Source organism: Panthera leo, chromosome A1 (genome assembly GCF_018350215.1).
Source record: "Panthera leo isolate Ple1 chromosome A1, P.leo_Ple1_pat1.1, whole genome shotgun sequence".
NCBI classification, from domain to species: Eukaryota; Metazoa; Chordata; class Mammalia; order Carnivora; family Felidae; genus Panthera; species Panthera leo.
This window is the reverse complement of record NC_056679.1, coordinates 146,675,190-146,693,300: the sequence shown is the minus strand read 5'-3', so window position 1 is coordinate 146,693,300 and position 18,111 is coordinate 146,675,190. Positions and strand designations below refer to the sequence as shown.

At 36.7% G+C, this 18,111-nt stretch overlaps 1 protein-coding gene across 3 annotated transcripts in view; it reads right to left on the bottom strand.

Annotated features, from left to right (window-relative positions):
* Nucleotides 1-1,093: 1,093 nt before the first annotated feature.
* VCAN (versican) overlaps nt 1,094-18,111 on the bottom strand; it is a 119,840-nt gene continuing 102,822 nt past the window's right edge. For 2 of the 3 annotated variants that reach the window (XM_042942874.1, XM_042942889.1), the window contains 2 exons: nt 12,497-12,679; nt 11,210-12,351 (listed from right to left, as the gene is read on the bottom strand). In XM_042942874.1, coding sequence (XP_042798808.1) covers nt 12,224-12,351; nt 12,497-12,679 — 311 coding nt within the window. In that variant the 3' untranslated portion in view covers nt 11,210-12,223. Of the gene's footprint in view, nt 2,581-11,209; nt 12,352-12,496; nt 12,680-18,111 lie in introns of those variants that run through there. The other variant, XM_042942886.1, reaches the window with a different exon arrangement.

Sequence of the window (18,111 nt, the reverse complement as noted above, 5' to 3'; positions counted from 1 at the left end):
GATGGGTAGGTCTCTGCCTTCTCACTGCCTCACCAGGAACAAAAAGGAAAAATACCTTTCCCTTTAGTTTTCAGTGAAATGAAAATTCTTGATTTCCAAGAATTATCCCTTCCTGGGGCATCAGACACCATCAGATCCTAAACATAAGTTTAGGTCCTGGTAGGAGCCAGCTATGTTATGGGAGCAAACTGAACCTCATAGGAACCGAGGCTCAAGAAGCCCCTTACATAATGGATGGAGATGTTGGGGGCCAAGATCTACACGTGCTGATTTCACCCACGTCTGCTTTCTGCCACTATTGCCTGTGGTCTGACAACCTCCCAATGCACCCTCTGCAGAATTAATTTAGGATCTTTCGGTGGTATTCCGGCTACACAGGGGATTTTCTCACACGCTTGGATCATAAGTACATGCTTTCCAACTCCCAAGCAAGGAACCGGCAGACATAAGTACAGAAAGTTGGGCCAAAACGTTATTTGGAACCGTGTCAGTACTTTGTAAATCTACTTGCAAGATGGCAGAAGACATGACTTTAAAAGAAACCTTTGAGGCAGTGTTTTCAAGAAGGTCCTTATTTACCACAAAATTATTACAAACTACTTGTTGCTTGAATACAAATCTTCCTTCCTCCCCTCAAATATTTGATTTCATTCTGGACTCACAGGCTATTTCTAGTTCCCAGCAAAATTTTGTTTTGTTCCAAAATATCTTTAATCCTGAAGGAGACAATATATATTTTTACTATGTCAGTATAGGTGTAGGATGTTCTGAAATCATTTCCGGGAAGTTGAAAACTTCCAAACTTTTCAGGAGCAACTACTGAAAACCAGAAGTACCTTGTTCTGTTGTTGTAATAAAGTCTGAAATGAATTGAAGAACTGAAATAGAATAGTTCCTGGGGTATAGTTCCTGCTCAAAAAATATTTATTGAATGCATGAAAAAAAATAGTGCATAAATGAATCAATTTGTGCTTTTACATTTATAGTCTAAACCTAAAGAAATTTCTAAAGGTTGTGAAAACTTGGAGCACATCATTTTCATAATTATTTTTGCTAAATTTTCTTTGAAAGAAAGAAGTTGGATTTTTTTTAATCTCTGTTTTTACTTAAAAAATTCACATATTCACATACTTACACCAACATTCTCAGGCTGCATGGTAAAAGTATAACAGTAATTCACTACTGTGATGTGGGCTGTATTTGCAAATTTCCTGCAATACTTTCTTGAGATCTTGGATCAAATTAAATGGCTGTATAGAGATTTGCCCAGATCTTCCTGGAAAGCAACTTCTGGTTCTGTTCTAATGGCAAATCTTTACCTCGGTTAAATAGGCAAGAGTTAAAGTCACAATGTACTGACAACCAGCATAAAATAACACTAATATTCACTCTGACAACGTAGGCATATATAAACATAAATTGCACCTGTATCTTTCTAAGCACTCACTTGTGTGATATTCTAGAAATCCCAGTAGTTCGTATAATTCTCACCTCCTAAACCATTCAACTACTACCTTAGGTGGCAGACAACTGTGGATGGCATATTTCTGGAGCAGAATATTGAGAGACAGAGACAAACAACTTCACATTTTTCTTTCTTTCTCTTTCTTTCGTTCTTTCTTTCTTCTTTCTTTTCTTTTCTTTTTTTCTTTTCTTTAAAAAATTTTTTTTTTTTGTCCTCAGCTTCTGAAGCTGCTGGTTAATAGAACTGCTCAGTGAATAAAACTTAAGTCTTTGATGGCACCTGTGGCAAGGAGGTAAGGGTCTTCTGTCTTAGTTTCAGTATGGTGTTACTAACATCATCCTACTGACCTTAATTTCAACAGGCTCCCCCTCTACCTAAGGAGTAAAAACCAAGTGTATTAATGAGCTCCAGAGTCAGACTTTCTGGGTGTACATCCTAGCTCATGCGCTAAGTGACTTGGGGCTGTCACTGTAACCTCCCTGTGCCTCTGTTTCTCCATCAGTAAGTAGGAATGACAGTAAAATTGATGTGAATATTGAGGGAGGTGGTTAGTCATTCATTTAACAAATATTTATTGAGTGCCCGCTGCATGCCAGACACTATTGCAGGTGTTTGAAACATAGTGATGATCAAGACAGAAAAGAAAGCCCCTGCCCTCATGTTCTTGTGAGAAGAAACAGATGGAAATACACTTAGGAGAGTGAGTGGCACCCAATAAATAGTGCCTTCTGCAGTTAGTTATTGAACACTCTTTGGGGCCATGTGCATTAAAAATAGTAACCTCAAGCAAATATTCTCTTGAACACTTTCTTTGTTATTTATGTTTTTCTGTATTTTCCCAACACATTTACAATGAGCACTGATTACATAGGTAGTAAATTAACAACAAAAGAGCAAAGACATATTTTAACAAATACCTCATGGTGTTTGCTGGAGAGAGTTAGGATTCTGGTAATGATTCCATGCATGTTCATTGCCCAGGCTCTTTGCAGCCCAGATGTAATTTCCAGCCCATTCCTTCTGTTACTTCAGCATCTGTCATCCTTTGGTCTAGTCTCTATCCTGAATCTCCTCCTTTGCAGATGGATAGGACTGTTATTTTTGTGTTTTCAAACCTGCGTTTAATTAAAAAAAAAAAAAAATCACTCCAAATTTTTTTTGTCCTTACACAACCAGAAACTCCCAAGCAACTATTTGTCCCATTGCTAGTAAGCTTCAACTATAGCTTGTTTTTTCAGGGCAATTGTCTTCTCTTTTTAGTCCAAATGCTTGATAGTATTTTTCTTTTCCCTAACTGTGGATGCTAAATGCTATAATTAATAATTTTTCTTCTTTCTATCTTTCATCATCAGGGCCTCACCAGATTCCAATGCCTACTTGTTAATGACATGTTTTGGCCCTACCTAAAGTAGTACAACCTCTAAAATCTCAGCAAATAGTCTTTCTTTGCTAAATCCTTTTACAAAACCATGATATTGTTGTCTTACCCTCATTCTTCAGAAATTTTGCTGGATTACCTTTTTACCTTGCTTCTGATGTTCATTTTTAAATTCCCAAATTACACTTTTGCCTTACATACCCTTATACAAAATAAAAGTATCTGTTAATTTATGTCATATTTGAATGAGAAAAGACTCAAAAGTCCGAAGTATTGCCAAAAGTAAGCATTGAAAATACTACTTATAAGAAAGCCTATGTAAAATAGATGCTCCTAAGCTTAGTTTTAAAAAATTGCACTTCCTTTTGGTGCTAATACAATATTCCTAAGACCACATGGTACTTGAAAAAAAATCTATATCTATATCTATACCTATATCTATATCATCTATATCTATATCTATATCATCTATATCTATATAAATTTTAGCAGAATCCTTTCTCCAAACATTCCTGGCACACTGGCCTGTTTCATAAATCTACTCTGTGTGTCACTGTGCCCCCAGCAAGTCTGGTACCAAGCATATGGCGCTAGAGCACATCACACTATCTTTATGTGACCAACTAGGACTACAGCTGATCTTTCCCCATCCCTCCCCAGTGAGGATAAGGTCCATCCTTTGCTTCTGAAAAGGTCCCTTAAGCCTTAACAAAACTATCCTGAAGACTTGAGAACACGTAAAGAATTCTCACATAGTCAAGAAACCAAACTGTGTACTTTATTGGACTACTTCCATTGTTTATAGGCTCCTCCACCGATCTCTACTACAGGTTCCCTTAATTTCAGTACATCTGCCACCAGATTGCTGAAACCAACTTCCCTCTTCAACAGAGGAAGCCCTTCTGCCAATAATTTTCCACTCCTTGGAATCAGTACCCCAGAGAAAATAAACAGAATATTTCTTAATGTAAAAGTTTGCTCTAAAAATAGAACATTTTACAGAAGAAGAAAATAACATCATTTTTTTTAATGCAGAGCAGCTCAGCTCCTCCTTTTTACCAATTCATTCCAAAGTAGGAGCTTGTCCTGAACTCCTAGAACTCAAAGACCCACTGGAATGGGTCCTCCTAAATCAAAGGGGGAAAATAGTCTTCACTGAAAGATAAAGGTGTGCCTTTATCCAAGAAATAAAATGGGCTGGCAGCTTTAAAATAACCTCCCTTCCCTACTCTTTCCACTTTCCCCATATATGGCCATAAGGCTTCAAAAATACTGGGGTGTAGTCTCAGAGAAAATTGTTATGCACATTGATAATGTGACTCCTATTCTATTCTTCACTCCCAACTATAAGACAAGCATTGAAAACCATACCTGATTGTGATTTCAAGCTGAGGAGTATCAGTCTGCATTTTGGAAATTTAAGGCAGAGAATACAACCTCAGGACCAATCAATTGCCGTGTGCCAATTTTTATGCACAGCTGAGGCACAAAAACGACTGGCAGTTGCGACAATCACGTGGTTAGTGTTTAGTGGTTCTAAGGAAGGAACTAAAGCTATAATCTCATAAAAGCATCTAATGAGATGTTACAGAAGAAACCCAAAGAAACCATCATATAGGTTTCCAGACTGTAATGTAGCATGCCCATCCTATGATTGCTGTGAACTGGGTCACTTACATAATTTCCCTAAAGAGATACATCTAAAACACTCTGTCAGTCAGAAATCCAGTAGGAAACAGATGACACAATCAAATTGGATAAGTTATAGACAGTTGAATAAAGGGACTATTTCTAAAGGTGGGCAGCTTAAAGAAATCACAATTTATAGGGCAATATCCCTGGGCCAATAATAGTGGGGAGGTCTTACTCCTCTAGTCCTGACGGGTCAAGATGAGAGAACAGCTGGGAACAAGGAGGCAGAGAAGGGATGTGGAGATGGAGCCTGGTAGAAGCAAGTGACTTTATTGTAGGAATAGAGGCAGCCTATGGCAATCCTACAGGGTTTAGAAGAAGCCAAGAGGAAACACACACTGAGGTCACCCTTCTGTTTCCCTCTGATCTCCTAACACTGCTCCTCATGGCTGAACCCAATGGGAGCAGTGTGTATAGTCAATTTCATAGGGCACAAAGCAGGAAGAGAAGGGTGGAGAGTGTATCTGGAGGGGCAAACCTATGTCCCACTAAGTCAGATAGCATTTTTAGTCTTCCATTCCTGCCTTGTGCACAACTAGTACAAGGGAAATCTGACTTTTTATCAGAGACTAAACAGGAGGCAAAACTGATGTAATAAAAAAAAATAAAACTTAAATTTAATGATTGATTTACTTAAGATAAATATCAATTTTTCCATTCTTCTTAAGCACATAATACCTAGAACAGGGTTTTTTGTTTTGTTTTGTTTTGTTTTCCCAAAGCATTTTTCTATGCATATAAATTTGATTTTATTTTATTGGTCATAGGTTCTGAAGAATTTTGAGCTGGAGAATGCCAAGCTCTTATTTGCATACTTGAAAGAATATCATAGTTTAAAAGATGATTTTGAAAGAAATATATCTAGAGACAATAATATATGAGGTATTGAGGACAGTTGGGGAAAAGAGGTGATGGATGTGAGAAACTTTCAGAGGTAACATTAATAGAACTCAATCCTTGAGTGAATATGAGCATTAGATTATGAGTGCAGAGTGACTCTTAGACTCCTAGTTTAAAACAACAACAATGTGCAGATGGTTAGTGGGAGGTGTGGACACTGGTTCAATTTGGGACATGTGGACATTACTGTACCTACAAAATCCAGCCAACTGGATACATACCCATCACACAAAAGAAAGAGGTATGGAATTTACCATAATGTAGGAAGTAGTTAAGATCGTGGTTATGAGTAGAATCAGGTAAAGATGGAGGGCAGAGCAAAGAGATGGCCATGAATGGAGGCTTTGGCAACAGCATTTTGAGGAATCAGACCTCTTCCTGTTTTAATGCTATTGGTAATCTTTCCCATGACTGTAAGGTCTATAAAGGACAGAGACTTGACCTGTCTTGTTCCCAATATCTAGCATACTGCGTGGAACATGGGAAGGGCTTACTACGTATTATTGAATGACTGGTGGGTTCAATTTTGCTAAAGGGCAGGGGAGGGGTGATCTGATTTAGGAACTGGAGTTATTCAGAGATCAATTCAATCCCAATGATTGTCCCACGTATGCCTCTTTTAGGGCTCCCCAGTGAATCTGAATTTCCTTTTCATGAATGACTGTTGCTGAGAAGTTACAATATATCTTCTTTGCTTCTATTTCTCAGTTTTTAAATCTGCCATCAGAATGATTCATTGAATAATGTAGTTTTTAATTCCTGCCTTTCAGGTTTTGTTTTAGGTCTATCCTTTAAGGAATGAATGTTTTAAATTATGCTGCTTTATTCAGGTTTTTTTTTTTTTTTTCTTTTTCTTCAGAGAAAGGTTGTCTCACTTTTTCTTGTAAAACCAGAGGTCCATTCAAAGTTTGCATAGTAATCATCACCAGACTGGTAAGACATATATGCTCATAAATATGGATAAATAATGTACTAAAAATCTTCAAGTACTTGAAGGACTGTGTATCTTAAAGCAGTAGTCTCCAAACCAGGGTTGCTTACCCCAAGACTTCCCAAAGGGTACATGGGCACATAAAGGGAAGCAATTTCCAGAACTTGAATTATGATTTGGCCTCTTTCCTAAAATTCATCTGCCTAAGAAGGTGTCTGTGGTGGAGGCTGCTGGGTCTACTTTTGCATCTCCTTGATCTGTTCTCATAAATTTTAGAATGGATCAGAATCATCTGGTGTGCTTGTGAAATCCTACGTTGCTCTCCCCATTACCAAAATTTCTAATTCAGTAGGACAGGGCCTGAGGATTTGCATTTCTTAAAAGTTTTTATGTGGTGCTAAAGGTGTTGTTTCAGGGACAAGCTTTGAGAATCAAAGGCTTCAGACAATTTACTTTTTCCCACATTATAGAAAACAACCACCACATCAAACTCAATTCTAATCCATCTTGAGTCTTAGGATGCATTTCCACGGAATGTAAAAACTATGAGCAAACAGAAGGTCAAATCAGAATAAATTATTCTGATGATAATGTATAAATCAAATCATGTTTAAGTCTGGTGCTTACAAAAAAAATAAATAATAAATAAGACGAGCACCTGGGTGGCTCAGTTGGTTAAGCATCCAACTTCCACTCAGGTCATGATCTCGTGGTCCATGGGATCAAGCCCCATGTCAGGCTCTGTGCTGATAGCTCATAGCCTGGAGCCTGCTTCTGATTCTGCGTCTCCCTCTCTCTCTCTGACATCCCCCAACTCATGCTCTGTCTTTATCTCTCTCTCAAAAATAAATAAACGCTAAAAAAAAAAAAGAAAAGAAAAAGAAAGACTTCATTGAGATGTCAGCTGAAGGGCAATTGAAAATAATTTTGATAGACCACTATGTGATTTTTGGCATATAATTCAGAAAGAGGTAAAAAAATAGTAGCATTGCATAATAAAATTATGATTTCTATCATTTCCTTCTATGACAACAAGTTTCTCAATGTTTAAATCTATAAAAAATAAAATAGGAATAGAATTGATGCTAAGCCATGGCACATTCTAATTTTTAAGAATATTTACTCACAGAATTGTGAACTGGGAAAAACAGCTCTGATCATCTCATTGAGATATATTTCTAATAAAATTCTACAACTTGTATAATTATCTTTTAAGTTTTGTAAGAGCGTAATATTGTTTTGATCAATTGTATATAAGAAAATTATAATGATAATACAAGAGAAGATTTTAAACTTTTATACCTTTATGTTCACAAGAAAAATTAATTAACTTTTAAATATAAATTTTGATGTATATATGTTTGATAGCTAAGTCAGTAGAAGATTACCAAGCACATAAATATATATTTGGATAAAATTCCAAGGGGGAAACTGAAATAAGAAAACAAGTCCAAAAACAAGAAAAGAAAAATATAAAATGCCTGATTGTTAAAAGCAATCTTCAAGCATGTTTTAAATGGATAATCATAGGTATGAAACCACTATGGTATTTAGATTCCACTAAATATATTTAAAAGAGTAATGTTACTTGTTTATTTTAGAATGGCAATATTTAAAATATGCCAAATATAACATCCTTTACGACTATTTGACTTTATGATGAAAATGTTTTTGTTGACAACTTAAAATGTGATGGGCATGTAAGTTTTAAATTTTTATTTTAAACACTATCAAAAATCATTTAAGATTTCCTGCTTTAAGGCAGTAAACTTTAATCTTCAGCAGGGATCATGTGATAGGCTCAGACAGGACTCTGCATTAAATTTTAACGAAAGCACAAGCTTTGCTTGTTCTGTAAACACCTCAACAAAACCCATTTCTGTTCTTGTTTGGCATTTGCTCTTTCTTGTCCAGCTGGGATCCAAACATACAGAAATGAGTGATAATGGGAAAAAAGATTATACAATCTTGAGTGACTCACTCAACAACCTTTAACAACTTTCTATTTAGACTTGTTTTACAATTTTTTTAACGTTTATTTATTTTGAGACAGAGTATAAGCAGGGGAGAGGCAGAGAGAGGGAGACACAGAATCTGAAGCAGGCTCCAGGCTCTGAGCTGTCAGCACAGAGCCTGACGTGGGGCTCGAACCCATGAACTGTGAGATCATGACCTGAGCCGATTTTAGAAGCCCAACAGACTGAGCCACCCAGGTGCCCCAGACTTGTTTTAGAACAGAATCATTTTGGTGAATTCTGTTTTGTTTAGCAAATGGAAATTGCAGCATAAGAAAGAAAGAAAGAAACAAAGAAAGAAAGAAAGAAGTACAAATATCAGCATAAAACATTGCTGTGGGCATTTCTCTTCAAAAATGATTTCATTGCATTTATATTAGGAAACACAAAAAAGAAACACATTACAAAACATTGACATCGTTGAGTCTTTAGCCACTTGATAATGACATATTTGCCTTCTTCTAAAATATATACCCTGTTTAGATCATTTTCTTGGGAGACATTCATGGTCAGGTTATGCATAAAATCTACTCAGAACCTATTACATTTGTTTTTCTATTTCCAAACTCCATAACTTTATTTTACATGATATATGGCTTTTGGACATTAGCTCAAGGCTAACCCAGTTCCTATTTCCTGTACTGTATTGAAAATTCACTTAAGATCAGAAAAGGTCTACTTTGTATCACATTAAAATGATATATCCCTCCCTATATAATCTCTTACTTCTTTTCCATTTCAGCTACTCTGGAAGATTACCTATTCTTAATAGCCCCCAGAGGTAGGGGCATATTCTTCCTCCTGATATGTAACCTAGACTTTAGAAACAGAAAACCACCTCTAGCTGACTTTGAGTGGTACAAATATCCTCAAACTTCCATCCAAATATTCTGGGTAATTGAACATCCTACAGACCCCATTATTTGCACCTAGATCAATAAAAATATACCCGATGGGCTTATAAACATCTAATAAGGGTGTACATGCACAAGTAATGCAAATCATATCTACTCTCCAGGGTAATTTCTGTTTAAAGTTCTGGGTAAAAGATATGACAGACTGCATTGCACATTATAAGGACAAGATCAGCAAGGAGAAGAGATTCTATTCATGCCCAATTCCCATATATTTTTGACATTCCAAGAAAGAGACCTCAAAATAATTTTGAACTCACCTTTGTCCTTCCTGATATCTTTGCTACAACTGCAGAACATATCATGGATTTGTTATTCCAAATTATCCATAAATTTATCGAATAGAACAAAGCTCTAAAATAATCCCCATGGGATGTACCCTGCATAAAAAGCTTTACGTGGGCAGAGCTCTGTCTAGTTCATTCACTGCTGAGTCTCCAGGGCCCAGGACAGTGCCTGACACATAGTAATGACTTAATAGTGAATGAATGAAAAATGAAGAAATGGATGGATGTCTGTGTGGATAAAAACTTGATGCTTTTGAAATCTTCTGATCACTTTTTAGATAGGATCTTCTAGCCAGTAATTTAACCTCCTAAACATATAATAATTGGAACATAATATTTTACCTTTTTCTTGAGAATATCATGCAGACTCTGGAAGTGACCTGCATTCACTACAAATTAATTATGGGACTTTGGACAAAGGACTTGAGTTCTCTACGGCCTATCCCTCATTCATCAGTCAGTAACAGCACTGCTCTCACAGGCTGCTGGGAGATGATGCACTTGGCCTGGTTCATAGGAAGCATTCTGTAAACATGAGCTATCACTTTTCCTATTGAATGCATCTTTCACATTTGAGATTAATGGGTAACTGTGTAGATGTAAACACTATCAGCATTACTATCTGAATTTTCACAGGTACATATATAATCACTTCTCTGCTAGCCACAAAATCAGTTCATCCAAGCCAGCAGCTTGAACTTTGTGATGGAACTAGGGTGTAAAAATGTTGGTGCATTTAAAGTTGTAAATAACCAGACCAGTCACAATATAGTAAAAGAAGGATTTTAGGTTTCTTTGGTGAAACAAAAGCAGGTATAAAAAGTTACAAAGATTTTAGATTTTCATTCACAAAAAAAAAAAAAAAAGAAAGAAAGAAAGAAAAAAAAACAACAACAGTCATTCACATTTTACACTATACATATTATAATATAAATACAGGAACGTATTGTGTGCATTGCAAAGAAAGAGGAAAATTAAAACCTAATAGGTCGACACTGTCATTCTGTGCTCTGGAACACCTAAAGGTGGATCACACTTAGTGTGACAACCAAGGAACTTACTTAAAGCCACAGAGAATGATGGTAGCTACTGTTGTTCCTTCTGAGCCAAAGGAGGTTTCGCGAACAAGAATCCATGTTGGGTCTGCTCATTTTGCATTTTATTTGTTGTCTATTCTCCTCAAGGTTGTTCTAACTGAAATTAGGGAATGACTCCTAAATGCTTTCTTTCCACTACAGGTTTTTCTTTAAACATTAAATTAAGTGGATAATGATTCAAATTCATCTTCAGCAGTCACTTTATTCAAATAAAGGGGAGAAAACACAGTGGGAAGAAACAGGGAGAAATGTCAACATGTACACTCCACCTAATAGGAAGAAATGCCCACACTCTCTCTGTAGCTCCTTGCTTAGAATGGGCAAACACCATTTGCTGAAAGCTATACATTTTCCACTCTTTTCATAATAAACACTGGATGCATTCTATCCATCACATTATTTAATCAGGGACAAAATACCTAGATTATATGGCCCCAAACTGTGTGAGGGAAGCATAAAGGTTAACACTGAAAAATAACTAGCACACTAATGTCAATTTTCAGGTTTGGGGGAAAATAACATCCAATAAATTAAATCAGTATGGCTTACTTCATTTATTTATGTATGCTTCACAGCTGCAGCATTCATACATGAACATTCAAAACTTTATAAAAGATTAAAATGGTTATATATACAAAATTTCTTTCTTTGAATGCGTGTTGTTGTTTTAACAATCCCCACCCCCCCTCCATAACCCTTAGGTCTGTATCCATTTGAAATGTGTTGATCTGTAACCTTGTAAGTTAGTGTTATGAAAGCCATTAAAAAGGAGACCTGGTTGAGTTAATAATTAGCACTTTGACCCCTAAAAAATGCTCTTGGTCCCAGAAAAGTCCTCCATTCAGGCCTTTCGTGTAAGTGAAGAGAAAGGAATGCAGCAAAGAGGAGTTCCACGGTGCAGTCCCTAGTTCTGTCAGGATCCTATTAGCCAGGCTTCAGCACCACTTGGAAGCAAACTGCACTTCAGGCTGACGTGGTGCAGTGACCTATAAGACCTTGTGTTTGTTAGTTGTCTAGGAAAAGCCGTCCTCGGTCTTGCTGACAAAGGGCAAATGAAACCATTTCCAGCCTAAACAAACTACAAAAAGCAGCCGAACCAATGATTAAAGACCTCTGAGGCTCCATAATCATCATTAAATATGCCCAAACTCAGTGTGACTTTTTTATTTTATATACAGGATTAAAATCAACATTAAATCATCTTATTTACATTGCCATTGGTGCTGAAATTGAGCTTTTTAAATAGTACAGTATGCTGGTATACACTATAAAATGGTCTGCACTGGAGGCGAATAGAAAACTAAAGAAATTAGATAGGCTGGAAACGGTTACTTTCTGCCCTCATTTTCTTTCATGTTGTTAGCCTTCTTATTGAATGTCAATACTTTCATTTAAAATGTTTTGGGAGCGCAGCAACCCCAAATGACTGGACGGTGGTCCAAAAATCCAAACCAACTGATAATACTTCTCGAGGTGATAGGAAAGGCACAGGAAGTTAGGACTTTGGCTGCAATGATGAAAACACATGTTCGCCATTTGGGGGGTCAGCGCCTGGACTCCTGCCACCTCCGGCTCCAACGGTGATCATGTTTTGATGTATTTATTGAATTGTCCTTTGCTGATGAGGAATTTTTAAAGTATTTCTTAGAGTAAGTCCTTTGGTATGCAGATGCTACATGGAAGGAAAGAAAGAAAGAAAGAAAACACAACAATATTACTTGCTCCATACCCTAAACTACCAATACCGTAGCTGTAAAATGAGGGTGTCTAGTAGCTGTTAGAGCACGGTTGTCCATTCTTTCTAAAGTACCACTTACGGTTCATGCAGGTAATTTTAGGCATAGCCCATCTTCCATTTCCTAGGCAACGGATAGTTGGAAGGTGGCGTTGAATGAAACCATCTTTGCAGTGATATCTAATCAGGGAGTTGATTTCATAACGAGGTTTCATCTTTCCAAAGGTCTTGGCATTTTCTACAACAGGGGGCTGGCCGCAAGCAACTGAAGAAAAGTAAATTGGGTTATTGCCAAATAATCTAAATATTTCTATTAGTATGAATCTTTTTCTTTCTTTCCTTTTTTACGGTACCCAATCAAGCACCTTCAGCAAAGGCAATCATTTAGAATTGAAGAATTGAAATTTTTCAAGAGCAAAAGCTAAATACTGAGACTCTGTGCCTAGTTTCAATCTCAGATTATATCACCGTTAACTGTGTTTTAGTAAGGAACCACTAGGCTAAATGATCATATATTCATTCTACCCATCTGGAAGGGCCACTACCAAATTAAAAAGCACCTGTCTCATGCCAACATGTGGCTTATTGGTGTTGTCTCCATCAGTAACTTAAAGTTTTTATTTATTATATGCCTTCAGTTGGAACTAATGGGTTTGTGAGGTTAAGGTTAAAAGCTATCAATTATATAATTCATTTACACTTGATTCTGTGGTATGCTGACAAATTAAAAGTTGTCATTGTCAATATACAGATTTCTTTCAAAGCTATTTATAGATGAGGACTTATAATATGGCTAAAATAATTCAATGAGTACGGTATTGGGAAGGACAGGCAAATAGACCAGAAATGGATCCACACATATAGGCTCAATACTTGACAGAAGCAACATGGCAGAACAGTGGAGAAAAGGTAGTTTTTTCACTTGGACATTGGGTATTCATATGGATAAAAGTGAACTTCATTCCCTACCTCAGGGAATACATGGGAAATTAATTTTGGATGGTTTAAATACAAAAATATAAAAAGCAAAAACCTTAAAACATTTAGAAAACAGTGTAGACTATCTTTCTGACTTTAGGGTAGGTAAAGATTTCTTAAGACACAGAAAGTTTTGAACCATAAAGAAAAATGCAACAAAAGGAAGAATTCTGTTCATCAATAAATACCACAGGGTAGGAGTAAAAACAGTCTACAAACTGGGAGAAGATATTTGCAACAGATAAAATTGCCAAGGGATTACAAAACAGGATATAAAAATGACTCCTATGAATCAATATAAAAAAGAGAAGCAATCAATTTTTAAAAATAAGGAACAAACATGAATAGAACCTTTACAAAAGAGCTACAAGTGAATGCCATATAAGTATATGAAATGATATTCAGGGAAAAGTATCCAAGTAAACACAAATTAAATCACAAGAGATAACATTTTATACCCACCAGATTGGCAAAAATCTCAAAGTCCAATAATATCAAATGTTAAAGAAGATGTGGGGTAACAGGACCTCTCACATATTCCTGGTGGAAGGTGCAAATTGGAAAACTAGTTTGGAAAATAATTTGGCATTTTGTAATAAATTTGATGGCACATAAATCCTAAGACTCAGCAATGTCACTCCTGGAAAAATACCCTATGGAAACTCACAGAGGTCTACCTGGAACAAATTGAAGAATATTTATAGAAATGTTGTCTATAATAGCAAAAACACTCAATATAACCTAAATGTCTACTGACAGGAGAACTGGTAAATAAAATGTTATATAGTTAGTTATACATAAAATACTATAAGCAGCAAAATGAAGAAATACAGCTAAATGTATCAACATGGATAAATCTCACAAATAACGCTGAACAAAACAAGCAAGTCACAAAATACATACAATATGATTCCACTTGAAGTTCAAAAATGTGCAAAACTAAACAATTTGTCATTTACAAATACGAGCACATGTGATAATACTAAAGAGGAAAATAAGAGAATGAAGTCATTATCTATGGTTGGAATTGGGAAGTAAACAGATGGGACTGTAAGGAATCTGCAAAATGATCCAAAGATGTGTGGATAGTATGCACTGAGGTGTTCTCTAAAAAGTGATGATTCCAAGAACAACTAGCATCTATTCAAGAACAAGACACTACTGAGAGAATCCTTGAACATGGAGGGGAGGTTAAAGCACTCCCCTGCAGCCCAGAGACGAAGACAGACTCCATTAGCAGGATAAGAGAATGGCTAAACATTGACCACTTTGCTCCTCCACCAGGAGTGTGCAGCATCATGTGAAGAGGTGTTCTCTGAGCCTCAGGTTCTTCCAGTTGGAAAAAAGAACGCCAGGAAGAAAACCAGCTTCCCCAGCATTGTGGGATGCTTTGTGGGAGCCCTACTCTGATGTTGCACCACGGGTATTACAGGGGAATCTTTGGGACTCAGCCACGAGGAATCTGACTATGACTCCAAAGAGGGGGAGGGGTCTGAAACAACCAGCACATGAATCTTCGTAGACCAAATTCATACCTGCAGTGCCTAAGTAGTAATCCCAGCCAGCAGCATTGCTTATCTGCAGAGCCAAGTCAGAAGTGCACTCTGACCAGGGAACATATCTTCCTGATTCAGATCCTCAAATGAGGAGATTTGCCAGCTCTAGAGCTTGGTTTGCTCACACCCAGGCAAGGTGCTGAGTCACAGCCTCATCTGTTGCAGACAGTGTCTTCCAGCCCCTCAGACCAGAAGGGCAGCGGCAACTCCAAATAACCCAATTAAAAAAATGGGCAAAGGGTCCAAAAAGACTTTCTTCAATGAATATACACAAAGGCCAAGAGGTACATGAAAAGATGTTCAAGATCAGTAGTCATTAGGGAAATGCAAATTAAAATCACAGTGACGTATCACCTCACGCCTATTGGAAAGGCCATCATCAAAAAAAAAAAAAAAACAAGAGATAAATACTGGTGAGGATGTGGAGAAAGGGGAACCATTGTGGGATTGTAAATTAGTACAGCTACTAGAAAAGTAGCAGGGAAGTTTGAGGGATCCTTAAAAAATTAAAATAGAACTGCCATATATCCAGTAATTCTGCTTCTGGGAATATATCCACAGGTAACAAAAACACTAATTCAAAAAGGTATCTGCACCCTCATGTTCATTGCAGTATTATTTACAATGGCCAAGACACGGAAACAACTGAGTGTCCATCAATGGATGAACAGATAAAGAAGTTGTGGGTATATATACATACATATAATGGAATATTATTCAGCCATAAAAAATGAGAAAATCCTACCATTGGAGACAACACAAATGGGCCTTTAGAGCATTATACAAAGTAAAGTAATTCAGACAGAGAAAGACAAATACTTACATGTGGAATCTAAAGCAAATCTAAAATCTAACTCTAAATATGTGGAATCTAAAACAAAAAAACAAACAGACTCATAGAAAGTGGTCAAAATGTACGAACTTCCAGCTTTAAGATACATAAGTAATAGGATGTAATGTAACACAATGACTATGGCTAACAATGCTGTATGATATACAGGAAAGTTGACAGTAAATCGTAATAGTTTTCATCACAAGAAAAAAAATGTTTTCCCTTTATTCTTTTTTCTTTCTTTTCTTTTTCTTTTATCTATGTGAGAAGATGAATGTTAGCTGAACCTACTGTGGCAATCATTTTCACAATTTATGTAAATCAAACCATCATGCTGTATGCCTTAAACTTATACAGTGATGTATGTCAGTTAACTCTCAGTAAAATTGGAAATAATGGCTTTTATATACACATATTATAATCATCTTCACACATATTTAATTAAAAGTATAATTATTTAGGTCTGTATGTTTAAGGATGTCTAAAACATGTGAAAGGAGAAATGAGTCTTTTATAAAAGTCTGTAGACATTTATAAAATTCCCCAGAGTATTTGATTAACAAAGAGTTAAGTCTATATGAATAAAAATCAGACAAAAGAGTGACAAAATACAGGAATCTTTCTGTTTGGTTTGGTTTTCTACCTTAATCAAGTAGAACCAACGTCTTACAAATCTCTTTCCCCATCTGGAAATGTAAACCAGGATGCTGTTTTTGTAAAGCCTGTGTAGCTATAGGGCAGTGGTCCTCAAACTGGGGCAGTTTTCTCCCTCTCCCTCCCTCCCCAGGGATAGGTGGCATGGTCTAGTGACGCTGATGGTTATTACAAAACAAAGGAGGAGGATGGGGGCATGGAGAAGAACGTTCCAGGCATTCATTGCATGGAGGGCAAGAACGCTGCTACACATTTGCAATGCACAGGACAGCCCCCACAACTAAGCATTACCTGGGCCAAAATATTAACAGTGCTGCTGTTGAGAAACCCTGCTTTAGGAAAAAATAATATGGGGCATACAAGAATGCTTGGATCACAAAGGGAAAGGCATGACTCCAAGGAACATTTGGAGACTTAAGAAGGCAAACATGACATTCAGAGAAAGACAAACAGTTCATTAAAGACTTCTTACACTAGAAACAGGGAAAAGAGCAAATACCTGATTTGCTATTTTCACGAGTCCCATGGCAGAAGTGCTGAAGTAATGCACAAAGCCAGGGAAGCTGCTCAGACAGAAAGGATAGTCAGAATAAATTTGACTTTAGATAAGACAATAGCAGAGAGAGTGACAAGGCTGACAGCTGAGTTTCATCTGAGCTCTGTGTATCTCAGTGTTTTCTTTCTTCTGATAGAATTTCTTAGTATCGGGGTTTAAGTTGTTCCTAAAATATCTGCAGAGTGTGTATTTTTAGTTTACTACTTTTATATCCAAAGACAAATGAATCCAATGAATTTTATATTTTGCAATTGTACTCTTACTTGATGAAAAATTCTAGGTCTAGAGGCTAAATTTTCATATTCTAACACCATTATCAATTGTGAAAGGTTAAAAAATTTTTATGGAATTCCTCTTTTTTTAAAGGAGGACGTCTATACAGTGTGCCTCAGAAATTCAAACATATTGGTCAATAATAAACACTTTCTAAAATCAGTGTTCTTAATTTTATCTGTTTAATGTTGACTAAGCAATGCTTGCTACAGAGCTTACATCACAAATGTTTTTATTTTAGCAGACGTTGAAGGTATTCAACAAGAGTGACGCTGTTTTTGTTCTATTGTTTATAAACACATAATGAGCTCCTACAGAAATGATTATAAACTTCAAATGCCTACAAAATGAGGGAACATCCCTAGTGAGGGAGGGCAATGGTTTTTAAGCCCCAGAACTTCAAACCACTGACACGTTCCAACATGGACCAAATGGTACCAGTTCTTATTTTTCTACCAGAGTAAAAAAATCCAGATTATTTCATGACATAACCCGATTCTTAGATGTTGACTTTTTTTTTTTTTTTTGTAAGTTCTCATCAGAATAAACAGGTAGGGGTGCCTGGGTGGCGCAGTCGGTTAAGCGTCCGACTTCAGCCAGGTCACGATCTCACTCTCCGTGAGTTCGAGCCCCGCGTCAGGCTCTGGGCTGATGGCTCGGAGCCTGGAGCCTGTTTCCGATTCTGTGTCTCCCTCTCTCTCTGCCCCTCCCCCGTTCATGCTATGTCTCTCTCTGTCCCAAAAATAAATAAAAAACGTTGAAAAAAAAATTAAAAAAAAAAAAAGAATAAACAGGTGGACAGACTCTTGGACTGGTACTTTGTTTTTCTTAAAGATACTGCCAGGTAG